At 54.9% G+C, this 20,452-nt stretch overlaps 1 protein-coding gene across 7 annotated transcripts in view; it reads left to right on the forward strand.

Moving 5' to 3' along the window:
- The window catches only part of RASGEF1A (RasGEF domain family member 1A), a 264,154-nt gene that overhangs the window by 216,266 nt on the left and 27,436 nt on the right, over positions 1-20,452 (forward strand). The window contains exon 1 of one of the 7 annotated variants that reach the window (XM_082425592.1): positions 1,886-2,065. The exons of 5 other annotated variants lie outside the window; for them this stretch is intronic. In XM_082425592.1, the coding sequence (XP_082281718.1) occupies positions 2,048-2,065 (18 nt within the window). In that variant the 5' untranslated portion in view covers positions 1,886-2,047. Of the gene's footprint in view, positions 1-1,885; positions 2,066-6,052; positions 6,869-20,452 lie in introns of those variants that run through there. One more of the 7 variants, XM_082425598.1, reaches the window with a different exon arrangement.

Below are 20,452 nucleotides of genomic sequence, written 5' to 3' on the forward strand. Positions count from 1 at the left end.
CACCACCTGTGTCTGCGAGGACACTCCCATTGCAGAGACGACTGGCAGAGCGTGCTCCTTCCTCCTGGGAAGCAGCTACCTTATCAAGGGTCTTAGGGATGCTGGTGAAATCTGTGAGTGAGCATGTACAGAAAGGTGCAGTGGTGCTGCATATCGGCCTAGCCGCCTCCTCTGGGCCATAACATCTAGAGAAGCAGAGGGGAAGGCTTGCTCGGGGTGCAGAGGGTGTTAACTGCCCACATGGACTTCCTGAGGAAATACTGTGGCTGCCTGAGGGCCCAGGTGTCCTGCAGGGCTGTGGGGTAGGGCTGAGGACCGCAGGGGTAGGTGCCTGGCAGGCTCCCTCAGGGCAAAACCCCTCACCCCTCTTGGCACTGTGGAGCTGTCTGAAGGGGTAGAGTGGCCAGGCGGGCTCAGGACCAATGGCCCAGGCTGGTCCTGCTTCCACAAGTCCCCTGCAGAGGCCAGTGTCAGCTTTGCATCCTCTGGCTGGCCTGAAATGAGATGCAGAAGAAGCAGGGGGAGATGGACAGTGTGAAAGCTTGGGGGGCTGACGTGCCAGCAGGCTGCAGCCCTGGCCATTTCAGCTGATGTTGTCCCCCTCTTCCCGACTGCCCTCCCACAGGAGCAGGTGCTGGAGCAGTGAGATCTGGGTTCCAGTCTTAGTAGAGAAAGCGGGGTGGGGGCAGACCTCCAAGAGAAGGACGGCTGTCTCCAAACTCCTGCATTCTCTTGGAGGAGGCTGGTGAATGGACTCAGCACACCCCCTAATTCCTCAAGACGGAAGTAGCTGTCCAGCAGGACTCAGCCTCAGGGCCAATCGTGCTACTGGTGAGAGAACAGGCAAAGGAGAACGGGTAGCTGGGAAGAGAGATGGCTGTCTCACAGGCTGCTGGCGGCCGGCGTCCTGGTACCTGCCTGGACACTGACAGCATCGCCTCTCCCCATCCCAGCCCCACGGCTTGTTCATGAGCTCTCCCAGATCCCACCCCGCGCCCTCTCCCCACTCAGCCTCTGGGCCCTCCGGTTCTAGATCCCCCAGAGAGGGCGCTCTTCCCTCAGTCCACCTTTTCCTTTCAGATTCTCAGAGCCCGGGTTGGGGGCAAGGCAGGAAGGCGGGGGAGCGGAAGATCCGTCACCGGACAGGATTCCTTCTGGGCGCCGGGGCTCCTGGGGGCGGGAGGACGCCTCGCTGTGCCATGTGCCAGGTCCGACCCACGCCGTGTCTTAGAGTAGTCCTCCCACAGAAGCAGCTGCCGTGTCCCCTGTGCTCACTCAAGGAAACGGAAGGACAGAGAGTTCCGTGGCACGCTCGAGGCCAGAGCTGTGTGGAGTGAGAGCCCCGTGAGGGGAGGCATTCAAGCCAGACGCTGGCCAAGCACCTGCCGTAGCTCTGTAGTGGACCGCTACGATGAGGTGAGGTCGGGGAGGGGGAAGAGAGGCTCGAGGGAGGATATGGGGGCGCAGGGGTCTCTCCGTTAGCTGGATCTCACCAGCACGACCGCTCCTACCGCGCGCTAAGCACCGACCCACACGGCGCCCCTTCGCAAGCCCACCCGCGCGCCCAGCACCGACACCCTGCCATGGCCTCCGTCCTGACGCCACGGCCCGCTCCGCCTGCCCTCCCAGCGCCCCCAAATCCAGCGCCAGGCCTGTGCGCCCTGCCCACGCCGCGCCCCTCCCGGCGCCCCAACCCCTGCACCTTCGCCACCGCCCTCCAAGCAGCGCCCCGACCCTCCGGTCCTTTCCCCGCCCCCTGCGCCACGCCCCCTCGAACTCCACGATGCCCCGGCCCCGCCCCTGGCCCTGCCTCGAGGTCCCTCGGCCCCACCCCGTCCCTCGCTACCCCTGGGCCCCTTACCTCCGCCCCATCCAGAACCCTAGCGTTCCCGGCCCTGGCCCGGCCCCGCCTCCCGGGAGGAGGCGGGCGTGGGGTAGTCCGCGGGCTGGGCGGAAGGTTGGAGCTGCCGTGGGGCGCGGGGAGAGAAGCGGCCGCAAGCGGGACGCCCGGGGCGCCGGGAGACAGCGCTGGGAGCAGGCAGCCAGGATGTTTCTGGAGCCCCAGGTAGGGCTGCGGCGCATGGCAGGTGCCGGGCGGCGGGTCGCGGAGGCGGTGACGTGGACGAGCTCGCAGGGCAACCCCTTGGTTGCAGTCGGACTGCGGTATCAGGGGTTCCTGCGCCGCCGAGCTCGGGAAGCGGTCCTGACCTCCTGACAAGGAGTGTGGCCATCCCGAGAACATCTTTGGCCAGGCCCGGAGGAAGCCTGCCCTTGGGAACCACTCTCTCTGTGGGTCCCCACTGGGGCACCGGCTGTCAGGTGGGCTGCGCCCAGGGCTCAGAACGGATGGGCAGCCCAGGCTGCCACTGCCTTTCCTGGCACGGCCTGCGGACGCCGGTGATAGTCTATGGCCGCGCGGCACCTGCACACCTGTTAGGGACCCCTGTGGGGTGGACAGGGCAGGAGAGGCAGGAGACAGCAGCCCCAGTGACAGGGTCGGCAGGAGGGTGGCTGCCCTGGGACTGGCACAGGCAGGCTTATAAGCGCCAAGACGACAGCGGATCCTTTTCTGGACTTGAATACAGAACCACCTGTTTGCCCTGGGGGAGGTGCGGGGAGAGGAGGTCTGTGATGAGGTGGGCACGTGGGAGGTGTGTATGTGTGATGTGTGGGCGAGAGTGAGAGTATGTGAAAATGTGGGCATGTTTATATATGGGGTGTGTGTGTGAGAGAGAAGGAGAAGCAGGGCGGGCAGAACTGTGCCTGTGTGGGCCCACAGACACCTGTGTATTTAAGGAGAGTGAGGCCCAGCCTGGGGCTTCCAGGGGTGTGGACCCCAAGGTGAGGGGCAGCTTCCTTTCTACAGGAAAGGAGGCTGAGAACCTGTCCTGGAATTAATCCCGAGCATGAGGCAGTGTTGCATTTCCATGGCTCAAACCCTTCCTTTGAGGCAATCAGGCAATGTGATTCAGGTGCCGCTGTTCTAAGCCCTCAGCTTGGAGCTGACCGACGTAGACCCGAGACCTCAGGCTCAGTGCAGGTGGGGCACAGAAGGGGGCCACAGCTGGGCTGACTGGGCCTGGCTGTGCCCAAGAAGCAGGACTCATTTATTCCTTCTTTCTTTCACTTATTCAGTGTGCATTTATTGAGCACCTGCTGTGTGCAGGCACCATGGATTCAGCAGGGAACCAGAGACACCACAGTCCCTGTCCTCATGGCTCACCTTTTAGCAAGAGAGGGAAAAAAAAGCACAATCAATAAATGGAACATGGAATGTTACGTGGTGATAAGTGCTAAAGAGAAAAAGTAGAGCAGGAAAGAGGAACAGAACATATCAAGGGTGCATATCAAGAGCAGGGTAGTTTAGGTTATCAGCAGTAACCAAACAACCCCCAAAGCCAGGAGCTTATAACAACACGTTGTAATTTTCACTTATCGGCGAGTTCTTCATGGTTTGGCGGGGGCCTGCTCCAAGCCTTCCTCGCTCAAGGACCTGGGCTGACAGGTCCCATGGCAGAGGGGGAGAGAGGCCCTTGCACTAACCTTTCAGTGCCCCAGTTCAGAGTGCCACACGTCACTTCTACTCACTGCTTTTGAGCCAGATGAGTCACAGGGCCCCACTCAATCTCACTAGGACCAGTAATGACAATTCTGCTCAGCCTGGCGAGCAGGGGTCTAACACGTTTGGTGCCCAGCACACTGACCACCAGTGTGGGGCAGCTGTTTGTGCCTTGGGTGGGGCAGTCAGGGGAGGCCTCAGCCTGAGGACCTGCTGGAGGAGAGGAGAGGGAGGGAGCTAAGTGGCAGTGGGAGCAGAGGAGCACAGCAGGAAGAGGTCAGGCAAGGCTTCGAAGAGGACCAGACTGGAGGCCGGTGTCAGGAGCAGAGCTGGTGAGTGTAAGCAGATGGTCTGGCCAGCGCAGGGGCCCAGGGGCTCAGACCAGGGAGGTAGCAGCGGAGGAGGAGAGAAGGGCCGATTTACTCTGAAGGTAAAGCAGGTGGCCTTGCTGATGGTGGAGCTGTGGTGTAGAGATGGAGAGGAGACAGCCGACTCCAGGAAGGAGAGGCGGGAAAGGATGCAGGTGGAGCAGGGGAGGTCGGGGAGAAGGTGGGACAGGTTGACACTCGGGGCGATGTCACCTGGCACTGGCTGGGCGTATGGAGTTAGGGGAGGGTCTGGCCTGGGGTGCTAATTTGGAGCCCCAGCTTGCTCCATCATTCAAGCCCTTGCTGCCTCCTGGCCACGCCTCCTACACCTGTACCTGCTGGCTCAGGACAGCCTGGTCCAGGCACCATGCCCTCATCTTGCTGGGCCTGCCTGCTGCTGGGGTTGGAGGAGCTTCGTGTGAGCTCCACCGGGGGAGGCAAGGGGAGGTGGGGGGCCACAGCATCTTGTGTCGACCTGGCTGCCGTCCCCGTCCGAGCTTCAGGAGCACTGGGGGCGGTACCACCTGTAGGTCACATACCCACCAAGCACAGGGACCACAGTGGTGCAGGGTCTTTGCGGGCTAGGCCATCTGGGAGAGCTGCTTGGGGGTGGGGAGTCACACACTGGCTTTGGGATGGGTAGGGTTTGACTTGAGAGACGGAGCTGAGGTACCTGTGGAAGCTGCCTGTACCCACCACAGCACTGGGCTCCTTGGCCTTCACCCTCTGGGGAGCTGCTGTTGAGTGACCAGAAGAGGGCTGGTCTGTCAGGACTGTGGTGTCACAGTCCTGACAAACAGTCCTGATAAAAACAGGTCAGCCAGGAGACCTGTTTTATCTCCCTGCTCTTCCTTCTCCTAACCCACTGGAAACCCCCTGGTCATCCTTGGAAGCCCACCTCCAAATCACCTCCTCCAGGATGCCCTCCTTGACTTCTCCCTACAGAGATAGTCCCTCCACCCTTGTGCCCCCTCAACACCCAGCCAGCACAGATCTCTAATCCCGAGTCTCTCATACTGCACTGCGGTGTTACTTCTACCCCTACTGGCACACACTGAGCTCCATGGGTTCTTCAATTTCCAAGTGTGCAGCACAGATCAGTAGGACCTCAGGGATGTTTGTTGACTGAATAAGTGAGGGAAGGAAGAAACAGACACGAGGGCTGGAATGGCCCACGGAGACTGCCTAGTTCTGCTTCCATGTGTTACACATGGGGAAGCTGAGGCCCACAGGTGCTGCGGCTGGCCTGAGTTCAGCCAGGGTGTCAGGGGTCACAGCTGGCCCCCTGCCCAGGATGTCCACTATGCCAGGTTCTGGGCTGGCTGGAGCCCTGTGGGTTCCAGGACAAGGGGAGCCCAGAGGCAGACAGATTGGAGGGCCCTGGGTGATCGGTCAGGTGGGAGCATGTGGACAGTGGCCCCGGGGTCTCCAGAGGAAAGCAGTCAGGGACCTCCACCGTGGTTCTTTGCTTCTCACCCCCTGGAGCCCTGCAGCCCCCAAGAGCTCTGGCCCTGTGGCCTCATGGTCGCCGGCCAGCCGGTGGGGTTTCTCTGGCAAACCCACTGCCCTGTGTCTCAGCCTCCAGTGGAAGAACCCCACCCTCACTGTCCCGCTCACACCGGCCTGCCTGGCTGGGGCCAAGCCCACGGCATTTCCCAAAGGTCAGTGTGGCTGCCGCACGAGCCGCCCCCTGCCTGTGGCGAGTGTGAGTCAGAGGACTTGGAGCCAGCTCTTGGGTCTCCTTTAACCCTCACGAGGTCGCTGTTCCAGTGACACAAGAGGAAGCTGAGGCTCTGAGGTGTAAGGCAGCACCATGAGCAGAGCAGGAGGAGCCGACATTCATTCTGGGGCTGGCCGACCCCAGAGCCTGGCCACCCTGCGCGCACCAGGGCCCCGTGCAACATCCTTAGAAGAGGGATGGCAGGTCCCTAGAGGTGCCCAGCCCAGAGGGCAGAATGCTGTGGTGGCAGGGGTGTGTGGCCAGGAAAGGGGGCTGTGGGCCGGGTGGCTGACCTGGGTGGCAGAGCAGACCCACTGAGAGCAACACGTCCCTGCCCAGAGGCTGGGAGACCTGCAGAGCTGGGAGGCCCCAGGGCACGCACGCACGCACACGCCCGCACACGCCCGCACACACACACATACGCACGCACGCACACAGGCACCGGCTCACACACACCCTCCTCCCTTCTGCTGCTGGGGTGAAAGCACGCACTCCACGTGGACTGAGTCGGGATGTCTTTGGGGATGGGAATACCTGTCTCCAGGCGAGGTTGATAGGTAAGACAGCGATCTTTAAAAAATGTATGTTAGGTAATTGATAATTAAAGGCTCAGTATTTTGAACAGATATTTCAGTTGGGCTCCCTGGAAAACCCAGGAATGAATTTAATTCATTTCTAATGTATCTTGTTAACATTTTCTTATCTTAGTGTGTTTTCTGAAATGTACAAAGCAACTTTATTTATTTATTTATTTTTAACATCTTTATTGGAGTATAATTGCTTTACAATGGTGTGTTAGTTTCTGCTTTATAACAAATTGAATCAGCTATACATATACATATATCCCCATATCTCTAGCAGTTGTCCTTGGCTTGATCTTCATTTTAATGAAGAGGCCTCTAATGTTTTACTGTTAAGTCTGAAATTGGCCCTAAATTTCAAATACATAATCTTCATCATGAAGTACATTTCATTCCTACATTAATTGCCGAGAGTGTACACCAAGAATGGATATCATATGAGGCTTTCCTGTATCTAGCAGAATCATCAAATTCCTTTCCTCCTTGGACCTGTTAATGTGTTGACTTATTAGCTTTTCTGAGCTAAATCATCCTGTTTCTGGAATAAATCCCACTGGGTCAGGCTCAATTGTGCTTTGAAATGCTGCTGGGTTCATTCTGCCGATATGTTGCTTGGGGTATTTTTCATCTATATTAATAGGTAAGAATTTATACGTACTTTTCTATTAGGGGAGATATTTGTCACATTTATAAATCATGGTTATGTTAGCTTCATAAAATGAATAGGAAAGGTTTTCAATATGAATTGTGTAGTTGAAATAGTTTAAATATCATATAAAATTATCTTACTCTTCAAGGGCTGAAATAATTCATTTTAGAAACTGGCTCAGCCGGGGCTTGCTTTTATTTTTCTCTGAGGTTTAGTTGGCTGTCAGCTTACTTAATTTGTACTATGGTTATTGGTCTTTTTGCATTCTAAACATTTTTAGCCCATTTCGGTTATTCATATTTTCTAGGTAATATCCTAGTTCAAAATGCTTTCAGACCTTTTAGCACAGATTTACATCATCTATTCTTTTAAAGTTTCTTCTCCACATCTGTGGTTAGAGTCTCTTTTTCATTCTTCTGATTTTGCATTTCTCCCTCTCTTCATTCCTTTCCTCCCTCCCAGTCTCTATCCCTCTCTCCCTCTTTCCCTCTCTGCCAGCTTCCTTCCTTTCTTCCATCCTTTTGTTGATTAGAATTGCCAGAGGTTTATCTTTTTAATTTGTGTTTCCAAAAGAAAATCAGCTCTTGAATGTAATCAGCAAGTTCTACTGTCTTTCTTTCCTTAAATCCACTAATTTATCTTTTAGTAATTCCTTACTCTAGTTTGCTTTGCTGTATGTCTGTTTTGTTTAGAAGCTCTTTTTAGCTTTTTAAATCAAGTGCTTAGTTTGTTTTAATTTCCTCCTGTTTATTTAAAATATATTGAAGTGCACGAATTTTTCTCTGAGTACAGCTTTGGCCGTATCGAATTTCATGAGGAGATTTCTTGTAAGGGTTATTTTTCTGATGTGTCTGTAATTGGAGTTTTGATTGCTACTTGAACACAAACATGATTTAGGGACGTTTTTTAATCAAGTGGGTGAATTTTTTTGGTTCATCGTTTGTTTATTAATATCCAGACACATCATTCTGTCACCTGTACATTTCTGTTTGGGTACTCCATCAGGGTTTCATTGGTGATATGATGTATGAACAATGTGGATGAGTACTCTCGGACAGAAGAATATAACGTGCTGTCTTTAGGCCATGGGATTTCATGCATTTTTCTCTTTATGTTTCCATTCCCACGTCTTGAGAGAATGCCCTGCAGTATTTTCATTCCTTTCTACCACTCGTCTCTTTGGGTCTGAACCACGTGTCAGGAATTGTAGAAAGTTCTAGTTGTCATCCTGCCTGTCTCTGGTCCACGAAGAGGAGCTCCCTGCCCTGTGCTTGGGCACCGGCCCCATTTCCTGGGCACAGCGGGGCAGGCGTGTTCTTGGCAGTTTGCCTTTCACTTTCAACTCTTGGCAGAAAGAACCAGACTGCAGGCAGGAGCCGTGGGCTGTTCCTGGCTCTGCCCTGCCAGACAGTGTGGCCTCAAGCTGTCTTTCGCCTCCTGGGCTGCACCTCATCTGGACAATGGTCAATAATGCCTTGGAGGGCACCGTGAGGATGTGTAGGACAGCCCAGTAGGTGGAAACCCCCTGTGAGTGTCGCTCATTGGCAGTGAGGCTGCTGAGCTGTTTCAGGGAGGGTTTGGATCGGGCTGTCCAGCAAGGGGCCCCGTGCGGGCACATGCACTGCTGGCCCTTGGACCCTGCCCTGCTTCCCACAATGCTGCGCTCACTGGCCTCACCTTGCACCCTGCAAGCAGGTGGCTCCTTCTGGGCCAGGGCTTGTCCATCTCGCGGGGACCCTGGCCGGCTCCACCTGCCTCCGCCTTGCACCTGCCCTTCCTTCTGCTGAGCCTGCGCTGATGGTCCTGGGTTTCCTATCAGATCGTGGTGGTTACACACACCAGGGTTCAAATCCCAGCTCCGCTACTTTGGAGCTGTGAGGCCTGAGGCTGATGACTTAAACCCTTGGGACTTTGTTCCTTGTCTGGAAAATGGGGTGACAGCTGCCTTGCCAGCAGCGTGTGCAGGGCAGTGTGCGGGGAAGTGCACTGCCCTGGGGAGGGATGCAGGCAGCTGTGCTGCTGGTATTCCTGGGGGCTGGGCTAGACACCTGGTTACCAGCCCCCAGGGCCAGGGGACATAGGGCATATGGCAGGAAACCTGCTTGTGTACAAAGAATGTGCACAGGGAGCGGGAGATGTTTCTGCTGGAGGGTCAAGACGCATGTCTGGTCCTGTTTGTGAGAGGCTGTGGCCGCTGGACAGGCCGTGACTGTCCAGGCCCAGCAGGGAGCTGGGCGCCTGCTGCCCTCCACCCGCAGGTTAGCGTACAGAAGTCTCCAGCTCCTGCAGTGCAGCGGGATCCCAGGGCTGCCACTCTGGGTGTCTGCCAGGAGGATGACAATTCAAGAGAAGGAAATTGATTTTTATTTGTTTTTAAACGCAAAGGAAAATCGTTGCTCAGCCTAATTAGATGTCATTTAAAAATAAAAGGACTATACGTTCTTTTTTCTGTACCCTGGCACCCCCCGACGCAGCCTGGCGGGTGGAGTAGAGGCTGCTACTCACTCCTGGAAAGGCTCGGACCCCGCCCCCTCCCTCCCTAGGGGCCCAGCCTCCCTGCCTCCAAAGGACCCTGAGCTCTGACACAGTCCCCTGTTATCCTGCTCGTTCACAGCCACGTCCTGCCGCTCCTTGGGGTCCTGCCTGGCTCCTGTGGCCGGAGCAGGGGGAGCCTGGGTCAGATGCTCCCGCCTGGAAACTGGAGTTCTGGTGGGTGGGAGCTCTGGCTGCCCCAGATTCTGCTTAGCACACTTATGAGCAGCAGTCTTAAGTGGGTGCCCCATACGGGAAGGGGATCCCAGAGGTGCAGTTCCAGTGGAGGTGGGGGTCTGCGCCCTGCCTTCCAGCCCGCCTTCCTCCGTGGCACCTTGCCGGGACCCCCAGAAATGACAGGAGTGCCTCCCAAGGTTATGTCAGTTTCCACACGGAGTCTGAGAGTCACCCGCCCGCGTGCAGGAGCGCAGGGTGACCCCTGTGGAATCTGAGGCCAGGGGGGAAGGGGAGGCCCCGGGCACCCTCCCCCTGCCCTGAGGGCCCTGAGTGGGAGGCTGGCTTGCCAGCAGCCCGCCCTGTGGGGAGAGGGCAGGGATTCTCTGAAATCCTACCTGCTCCTCCTTGGGCCTCTCAAGGCTCAATAATGGGATGGTTATTGGTGGACAATGACATTTTGTCCCTTGAGCAGCCACCAGAAGAAGCTGACTGGACAGAAAGGCAGAACAGAAGGAGGAGAAAACCCCAACGCGGCAGAATCTGTATTTAGGAGTGTGAAGAGGAGATGGCAAGATTCCTTTAGTCAATTCAAATAGGATTTGGTAATAGGAAGGAATTCAGAAGGAAAAAAAAAAATGAATCATGCATCTGTAACAAAGCTTTAATTGTCAGCATCTCTTGGAGGCCGGGCCTTTGTGGAGAAGGCGCCGAAGTGCTGCGTGGCTCTGGTTCCCAGGCCAGCCACCTCCTGGCTGGAGTCGGCCTGCAGCCCTCCACCGGGGCCCGGGCCCGCCCTGGCCGGCCCCGAGGGTACACGAAGGTAAATGTGGCTCTTCCTCCCGGCATTTGCGAGTACGGTTTCTTGAAGCTTGGTTTATGTGACAAACGTCACCCCTCGCCCTCCTGCCCCCGAGGCCCATCAGGCTGGGAAGATGGGAGCTGCAGGTGCTCCCGCGGCCCCGCCTGCAAGGATGGGGCCGGCCGTGCCCTCCGGAGGACTTCCCTGCTGGCAAGGCCACAGGAGTACAGGGGTGAGGACTAAAAGGGCATGTCACCCCTACCCCTCCCCACCCCGGGCAGAGCAGCCACCTCTAAGGCAGAGCCAGTTCTTCTATTTAAAAAAATTTTTTAGAGAACTTTTGACCGCGCTGCAAGGCTTGCGGGATCTTAGTTCCCCAGCCAGGGATCAAACCTGCACCCTCGGCAGTGAAAGCAGAGTCCTAACCACTGGACTGCCAGGGGCGTCCCCAGAGCCAGTTCTGAGCGCCACCTGCCAGGACAGGGCAGTGCAGCTGGGCCAGTGGATCTGTGTGCCTGGACAGAGGAGGCAGCTTCTCCCCGCTTTCTTCCTGGCTGCACCAGGGCCCCGTGGCTGCCCAGGCTGTGGAGAGGGGAGAGGGCCTCGGAGGCGGGATCAGGAGAGGGGCAGCACCAGCTGCCGTAACCGTGTCTAGGAAGGCGGTGGGTAACCTGGAGGACAGGTATCCCAAGTGCCTGTCATTGTCCCGCAGTTCTGACTCCACCGAAACCAGCAGGTACTAAGCGTGTCTGGAGCGTGGTGGCCTCAGGCCGTGCTCACTGCTGCCTGTGAAGCTGCTGCCGTAGGTGCCATTTTACAGAGAGGGCTCTGGCTCCCAGCTCATGGGGTGGCCGGGCCTCCCCCCAGCCGTGTGCAGCCAGATCTTCAGCATGTAGTCCCAGCAGATAGGACCAGGGCTTCTGGAGCTTAAGAGGCACACATTTCAGCTCAAAGTTAGGAAGCTCTGAAAGCCGGGGTTTGGGGAGGGGAAGAAGAGCGCCCAGGAGGGAGCTTTCTGCCGTAGGAGGGTCTGAGTTCAGGTTGGCAGCTGCTCTCCTGACCCTCTTCTCCTCTTCTTCTTCCAGAGCACTGCTCTCCTTCTCACCCATCATATCACGTCCTTATCTGTGTGGTCATCACACATGACAGCCACAGCCTGCTCCGGGGGGCTCAGTGGGGACAGAGACCCTGTGTCCTTCATTGGTAGATCTCCAGTGTGTAGGCAGGTCCTTGGTGCCATTTGTGAATGAATGAATGAATGATTGGTTAGTCTGTCGGTCAAAGAGTAAGGGCTCTGTGGAACACCCCACCTCCTACCCCACCCCAGTGCAAATGACACCAGAGAACCAGGCAGTTAGCCCTAGAAGGGTGGTTGGGTCCATTGTGCAGACGGGGCAGGAGGCCTGGCCTCAGCTGCCCAAGGTCCCCAGCCGAGCTGGCTTCCAGTGTTGCTGGCCCTGGTTCAAGCAGCCAGCATGGGTCTCTCCCTAACTGGCCTCTGAGTGCTAATGGGGCTCCTGCCCTGCTCCCACCAGCTCTGGATTTTTCTGGAACTGGGATGAAACCAGAGACAGCCCCCTGAATTCACTCATTCTGAAATCTCGGCCAAAGGCTGCCCTCCTGGTTAAGTGGCCCAACAGGGTGGCACCCAGCTCCCCCCTAGGAGCACTTTCTCTCTCTCTCCTCCAGCCGACAGAGGGGAGACTGGCAAGAAGTGTAATTTTCAGTTGCTAATTGTGATGCCCTGCAGCTTGCTGAGCTAAAAATAGTCTCCATTTTGTTGAGTAGGTTAAAAAATAGAAGTCCATGTGCTGCCTCCGAAAGAAGCACCACTTGCAAAGCCTGGCAGAGGCAGGGGGCTGACTCGTGCCCCTCCTCCACCTCCCAGCAGATCCCTGGGGGCTCATGCGAGATGGGCCCTCAGGGCCATTTTTGTCCCAGTTTTCCAGGAAGCCGGGATGCTTAACTTGGCATCCATGGATGAACTTCTGGGAGCCTGTCAATCCCTGGAATCATATGCAGAATGCCGTGGGAACGTGCACTTATCCATGTGCCCGGGGCGAGGGCCTCAGCCTTCATCTGACGCTCAGAAGGTTACACCCCGGCCAGGCACAATGATGAGGAGAAATGACAGTCCCCAGAAGGAGCAGGGCAGTGGGGCAGGCAGGCCTGGACAGACCTACTCACCACTGCCGGCCTAAGCAACCTAGTGCAAGTCGTGGGCACTCGGCATCCTCATCTAAGAAATGGGCATCTCCACACCGCCCCCCGTGGGTTGGAGGGACCGCGTTGAGATGAGATATGTAAAGCCCAGCACATGGCTGGGCTCCCAACTCCTGATGATAAACATTGAAAGTACCAAAGGTTAGTCAAAGAAAGCTTCTCCCTGCTTCTCCATTTCTTAGAAATTTCCGGAATTGCAGACTCCAGGATTGGAAGGGGTCCTGAATTCTGACTGTGCCCTGGGAACCTGCCCCAGACAGCTCCTCCCCTTCAGAGTTGAGTGGGGGCCTGACACTGCTCCCGTCCAGCTGTGCAGCAGGCTGTCCCCTCCCTGGGCTGCTGTCCCCATTCTCAGCTGGGCCAGAGCTGGCTGTGTCTGAGGCTGCCCCGGGCTGGGGGCAGTGAATGCTCGTTGAGCACTGCCTCCCCTTTCCCAGGATGTGTCCCGAGGGCAGAGGTGGCATTGGGAGCAGGTAGCTGGGCATCAGAGGCCAGGAGGCCTGTGGACCCCAGAGAGCCCACGGGTGGGGTCCCTCCCAAGTGGCTCCTGAAGGATGAGGTCCCTGCCCCACCTGTAGCCCCAAGTCCCTTCCTGCCGTCCCCTCCCATCCCGCCTTCCTGCCCAGAGCTGGGGCATTGAACCGGCGGCCCCTGGGCCCTGCTCCTGGGCAGGGACCCTCCCCCTCAAGGGCCGGGAGGCAAGAGATGAGGCAGGAGCAGCCCCCGGGCATGGGAACACCTCCAGGAAGCTGTGCAGGGCTGCCCCGGACAGTTGTGAGCACGGACCACCCTGCACACGGATGCTGCAGTAATTGGATGTTTGTCTAGAGTCAGTGTCACGTGCATTCCTTACCCAAGTATGTTTAAGTAAATTGTTTGTGACAGCGCCAGCTGTGGGAACCTTTTACGAGACCATTGGGCAGTGTCAGGCCTCCCCAGGCCTTGTTGGGCCTCTCAGTACAGAAAGCAGGAAAAGCACTTGGGAAAGGCCTGTACCCAGGCCTGGACGAGTGTGTGAGTAGAGGACATGGAGATACATGATGGTGTAGCCATGGATGCATCCAGGTGCACACGGTGGGCTCTGGCTCTTGTAGTGAGGCCAGCAGCCCTGGCTCAGCACCATCTGGGCTACTGGCACAGCTGCGGCTCCCAGGGGTCCAGGGGGCTCCTGTGTGATGGGAGCGGAGTGCAGGGTCTCTGAAGGCTGTCTTGGGCACAGCTGGAGTTTGTGAGTGGAAGGACTGTGCCCCAGGTCACAAAAGCCGTACACACATGCCTGTGTGTGTGGCCGCCCCTCCCGGCGGGTGTGCAGCTTTTGAATGCGGGTGTGCAGCTTTTGCACGCGTGTGGCCAGGAACAGATGCCCTCCTCCCGATTTTGCTGCCTGCAGGCTCCCCTTCGCTAGGGCCACGTTAGAAAGCACTGCAGCAGTGAGTGGCACCCAGATCTCTAGCCAAAGTCTCTTGAAGAGGGACTTCCCTGGCGGTCCAGTGGTTAAGACTCTGCGCTTCCACTGCAGGGGGTGCAGGTTCGATCCCTGATGGGGAACTAAGATCCCACAAGCTGTGTGGCGTGGCCGAGTCTCTTGAAGAGGCTGCAAAAGGGAATTTCATTCATAATCTTCTGTGGAAAGTTCCTAAAGACCCTCTTTTCCCTTCTTGCCGGCATGTCTCACAGCAGTGGGGCTGCCTAAGATCTCCTCTTACTTCCCCACTGTGCTTCCCTCTCCTCCTGGGCCCTCAGTCCAGCAGCTTCCATGTCCTTGATGCTTTGCAGCAGTGTGTTCCTTAGAAGGTGTGCGCATGTGTCTGTGTGTCTGTGTGCGCTGTGTGTGCAGGGCAGCTGCACGTACTCAGAAGCTAAAGGTTTTCACCGAGTGACTCAACGGGGCCTCCAGCCTGAGTTGTGTGGACGCAGAGCTCCGGGCTGTACCCGCAGGAAGGAATCCCATGTTCATGCAGGCCTTGGTGGGCTGAGTGGAACCCAGAGGACGGTGTTTACTTTCTGAACTACGACACGCCAGGTGTGTGAGCACTTGTTCTGGGCTAAAGCCACCCTCCTTGCCTTCTCCCCTCCTGTAGCCCCACACCCAGGCCGGGAAGTTTGGGGACCAGTGTCTTGTCTGACAAACAGCTGGGGCTCACACGGATGGAGTAACTTGACCCAAACCAACAGCTGGAGAGGGCGTGGGCCCGGGACTGGGTGTGTGGGCTCCTAAGCTCTGGCCCTCCGGGCGCTTGCGAGCCTTCATCTGCGCCTCGTCTCGACGTGGGCGGGGCTGTGGAAGCAAGAAGAATGGCTGCCCTTCTCTGAGCTCAGCCTCCCTAGAGATCGAGGCAAAGCTAACGTGCCACCACTTTACGGGGGGGAGCTGGTTCCGGGGAAGCAAGAAAAATGGCTGCCCTTCTCTGAGCCCAGCCTCCCTAGAGATCGAGGCAAAGCTAACGTGCCACCACTTTACGGGGGGGGGAGCTGGTTCCGGGGAAGCAGGAGGGAGGGAGGGAGAGCAAATAGACAGTGGGGATGTGAAGCTTTTGTGCCTCATTGATCTGAGTTTGCCCCAGGGTGTTACCCGGCCTCCCCCGACGCCTGGGTTGTACGCGCGCGCACGCACGCACGCGCACGCACGCACGGGGTGGGGTGGAGCCACAGGGTCTCGCACCTGAGCAGAACCCACAGCCCGGCGCAGGAGGACGGTGGCCAGCCGATGGCTGTGAGGCCCTAGGTCAGAGGCTGTGGGTCAGAAGTGGTGGCAGCCCGTGCTGGGCCACTAGGGTGCCATCGAGGCAAGGCACAGAGGCGGGTGGCACAGAACAGCACTGCTCCCGCTCCCAGGGGCATGTTTTCTCATCAAACCCTCATCGCAACCCTGCGAGGGAGGAGGGGCCAGAACCTCCACGCCCACTTTACAGCTGAGGAAATGGAGGCTCAGAGCAGCTCAGAGGTTTCCCCACCGTCGTCGAGACAGTGTCTCCTGACTCCAGCCTGGACTCTGTCGCCAGGTCCCCGACCCAGGCCTGAAACCAGAGGAAAGGACTCGGCAGGTGTGCACGTGAGGGTCACGGGCGAGGGTGCAGACAGCGAGCGCCGAAGGAATGGAGTTTCAGGAGGCCGGGGGCTGGGCTGGACCGTGGTGTAGGGGTAGCTGCAGCCGTGTCACGCTCAGGGCGGTAGCAGGAGTTAGTCGGATGGAGCGCCTCGGCCGAGCCTGGGGGTGCCGGGACAGCCTGTGTCAGGCAGAGTGGTGGCGGGAGCCCCGGGAGGGGCGGCAAGAGGGAGAGGGCAACAGTGCAGCCACAAGAAACCCGTACGCCTCCTTGCTTGGCCCACCTGGCCCGCCTGACCCGCCTGACCCACGGCCAGCCCGCTGGACACCGCTGGTGGCGGCTCATCCAGACAGGCAGCAAAGGGTCCCTCGGGCTCAGCCTTTGCCCGGCCAGTCTTCCCTGCCCACCCCCTGACCGCCACCGTGCCACTCCGCCTGTGCAGGGGCAGTGGCTGTATCGTTCTCGCCTGGCACGCCGGCACCCTTTGAGGCTTGGCCATGGGGACCCTGGGCCCAGATGCAGGGAGGATCCTCTTCCTCCATGGTGCCCCCAGAGAGCCAAGTAAACCCAGGGAAGAGACGGGCAAGCGCTGACACTGAATTCAGAGCCAGCTCTCTCCCGAGCTGGCAGGAGCGCCCCCTTCCCCACTGCACCTGGGCTGCCGTCACGCCCACCGGGGCCTGCGCGTGAGGTGGGAAAGGTGGGAAACTCGCAGGGCCTGGCTTCTAGGAGCCGGTGAATCACTTTCACCCGCCTGGCTGCGAGTCGACTGCATCTATAATTAGAAGGTGCTGGCCTTCCAGTCGGAACAGAGCAGCAGCTGTAAGGAATCAGAGCAGGCAGGCTGGGTGCAAGTCCGCCCCCCACTGCCCTCAAAAGGGCTGCTGCCTTGGCCAGGCCAGCGCCAGCTGACTTGGGGCAGAGGTGCGGGTCCTTGGGGGCTCCATCCTCGGACTCACCCCAGCCCCATCTTCCTCCTCCCTCGGGCTGGCTTCTGGAGGCTTCCAGAGCTCTCCACCGATGTCTGAGTCTGCAGCCTGGAAGTGGGTCTGGTTGCAGCCAGGAGCAGCCGAGGCAGGAGAGAGGCTCCCTGTGCTTCCTGCTCCCATTTTCACCTGGAAAGCCTTGGAAAACGCCAGTGCCCAAGCTGTACCCCCAGCCAGTTAGAATTGTGGCGGTGGGAGCTGGGCACAGTGGAGTTTTAAACTCCCCAGGTGATTCTGTTGTGCAGCCACAGCCAGAGGCACTGACCGAGGTGAAGCTGCTCTCGTCACCTGGAGGATGAAACTCTCCAAGGGACAAGCACGTCCAGGGAAAGTGAGGACGTGACCCAGCAGACCTGGGCTCGGACTCGAGGTCCTGCATTTCAGTGATCGACCAGGTGATGGCACTGCTGGTTGGGCCACAGGAGGAGCAGCGAAGCTCTATATAGGAGAGGATCTGAAACTCCAGAGCAGGCTGAGTTCTGGCTCAGGGGGAGGTGCGCTGGCGCTGCCGACAAGTTCCTGGTGATGCTGATGTTGCGGCTGCAGCACTGCTTCTGCTTTAGGGCGTCCCCGCAGGCTCTGGCTCCCCAGGAACCTTGGGGGCCTGTGTGTCTGGAATGGCCTGTGTGGGGCTCTGAGCAGGCACACCTGTGGGAGTCAGCACCTCAGTTGGGAGGTGCTACCATGTCTAGTGTGCAGTGCTTTACCCAAGTGAGCGCATTCAATCCTCCCAGCAAACCTCTGAAGTAGTGCTCCCTGTGCCCATTTTACAGATGAGGAAATTATGGCTCCAAGAGGTTGAGGATCCTGATAAAGCCACGAGTGGCTGAGCCAGGGTCAAACTCAGGCCTGCCTGACTGCCTTTGCTTCCATCCTGGCCCTGCTGCAATCTCCGCGATCTTGAACTTTCTTCTGTGTCTTCTTCCAACGTCTGCAAGCCTTCATCATCGTCACTTACCGAAGGTTTATCGTAAAACTTGTCAGTGGCAGCTCTAAAGCCCTCATTGCATCCCCTTCCTCTGATTATCTGCTGTGTGACCTGGGGCAGTTACTTGGCCTCCCTGTGCCTTGTCATCATCTGCAGCATGCAGAGAGTAACGGTTTCTCTCGTGGGGTTATTGTGAGGGTTAATGAGATGATTCAGCTCTAGCATTACTGTCACTGCTGGCACGTGAAGTACTTAGAGTCTTAGCTCCTGTATTTCATTTTTTAAAACAATTTTTATTGGAGTATAGTTGATTTACCATGTTGTGTTAGTTTCAGGTGTACAGTAAAGTGAATCAGTTATACATATATCCACTCTTTTTTGGATTGTTTTCCCATATAGGTCATTACAGAGTAGTGAGTAGAGTTCCCTGTGCCATACAGTAGGTCCTTATTAGTTATCTGTTTTATATATAGTAGTGTGCATATGTCAATCCCAATCTCCCAATTTATCCCTCCCCTGTCCCCCACCGATAACCATAAGTTTGTTTTCTACATCTGTGACTCGATTTCTGTTTTGTAAGTAAGTTCATTTGTACCATTTTTTAAGATTCCAGATATTAGCAATATATTTGTCTTTCTCTGTCTGACTTCACTCAGTATGCCAATCTCTAGGTCCATCCATGTTGCTGCAAATGGCATTATTTTGTTCTTTTTTTATGGCTGAGTAATATTCCATTGTGTATATGTACCACATCTTCTTTATCCACTCCTCTGTTGATGGACATTTAGGTTGCTTCCATGTCTTGGCTCTTGTAAGTAGTGCTACAATGAACATTGGGGTGCATGTATCTTTTTGAATTATGGTTTTCTCCAGATATATGCCCAGGAGTGGGATTGCTAGATCATATGGTAGTTCTACATTTAGTTTTTTAAGGAACCTCCATACTGTTCTCCATAGTGGCTGTACCAATTTATATTCCCACCAACAGTGCAGGAGGGTTCCCTTTTCTCCACACCCTGTCAAGCATTTATTGTTTGTAGATTTTTTGATGATGGCCATTTTGACCAGTGAGAAGCGATACTTCATTGTTGTTTTGATTTCCATTTCTCTAATAATTAGTGATGTGGAGCATCTTTTCATGTGCTTTTTGGCCATCTGTATGTCTTCTTTGGAGAAATGTCTATTTAGATCTTCCACCCATTTTTTGATAGGGTTGTTTGATATTGAGCTGCATGAGCTGTTTGTATACTTTGGAGATTAATCCCTTGTTGGTTGCTTTGTTTGCAGATATTTTCTCCCATTCTGTGGGTTGTCTTTTCATTTTGTTTATGGTTTCCTTTGCTGTGCAAAAGCTTTTACGTTTAATTAGGTCCCATTTATTTATTTTTGTTTTTATTTTCATTACTCTAGGAGGTGGATCCGAAAAGATCTTGCTGCGATTTATGTCAGAGAGTCTTACATTTAGGTGTTTATCCATTTTGAGTTTGCTTTTGTGTTTCGTGTTAGAAAATGTTATAATTTCATTTGTTTACATGTACTATCCAGTTCTCCCAGCACTACTTACTGAAGAGACTGTCTTTTCTCCATTGTATATTCTTGCCTCCTTTGTCATAGATTAGTTGACCATAGGTGTGTGGGTTTATCTCTGGACTTTCTATCCTGTTCCATTGATCTGTATTTCTGTTTTTGTTTTGATTACTGTAGCTTTGTAGTATAGTTGGAAGTCAGGGAGCCTAATTCGTCCAGCTCCGTTTTTCTTTCTCAGGATTGCTTTGGCTATTCGGGGTCTTTTGTGTTTCCATACAAATTGTGAAATTTTTTGTTCTAATTCTGTGAAAAATGCCATTGGTAATTTGATAGGGATTGCATTGCATCTGTAAATTGCTTTGGGTAGTATAGTCATTTTCACAATATTGATTCTTCCAATCTAAGAACATGGTATATATCTCTCCATCTGTTTGTGTCATCTTTGATTTCTTTCATCAGCGTCTTATAGTTTTCTGAGTACAGGTCTTTTGCCTCCTTAGGTAGGTTTTTTCCTAGATATTTTATTCTCTTTGATGTGATGGTAAATGGGATTGTTTCCTTAATATCTCTTTCTGATCTTTCATTGTTAGTGTATAGGAATGCAAGAGATTTCTGTGTATTAATTTTGCATCCTGCAACTTTACCATATTCATTGATGAACTCTAGTAGTTTTCTGGTAGCGTCTTTACGATTTTCTATGTATAGTATAGTGTCACTGCAAACAGTGACAGTTTTACCTCTTTTCCAATTTGGATTCCTTTTATTTCTTTTTCTTCTCTGATTGCCATGGCTAGAACTTCCAAAACTATGTTGAATAAAAGTGATGGGAGTGGATATCCTTGTCTTGTTCCTGATCTTAGAGGAGATGCTTTCAGTTTTTCACCATTGAGAATGATGTTAGCTGTGGGTTTGTCATATATGGCCTTTATTATGTTGAGGTAGGTTCCCTCTATGCCCACTTTCTGGAGAGCTTTTATGATAAATGGGGGTTGAATTTTGTCAAAAGCTTTTTCTGCATCTATTGAGATGATCATATGGTTCTTATTCTTCAGTTTGTTAATGTGGTGTATCACATTGATTGATTTGCATATATTGAAGAATTCTTGCATCCCTGGGATAAATCCCACTTGATCATGGTGTATGATCCTTTTAATGTGTTGTTGGATTCTGTTTGCTAGTATTTTGTTGAGGATTTTTGCGTCTATGTTCATCAGTGATATTGTGCTATCTTTGTCTGGTTTTGGTATCAGGGTGATAGTAGCCTCGTAGAATGAGCATGGGAGTGTTCCTTCCTCTGCAGTTTTTTGGAAGAGTTTGAGAAGGATAGGTGTTAACTCTTCTGTAAATGTTTGATAG

The sequence above is a fragment of the Balaenoptera physalus genome (assembly GCF_965194825.1).
Source record: "Balaenoptera physalus genome assembly, chromosome: 14".
NCBI classification, from domain to species: domain Eukaryota; kingdom Metazoa; phylum Chordata; class Mammalia; order Artiodactyla; family Balaenopteridae; genus Balaenoptera; species Balaenoptera physalus.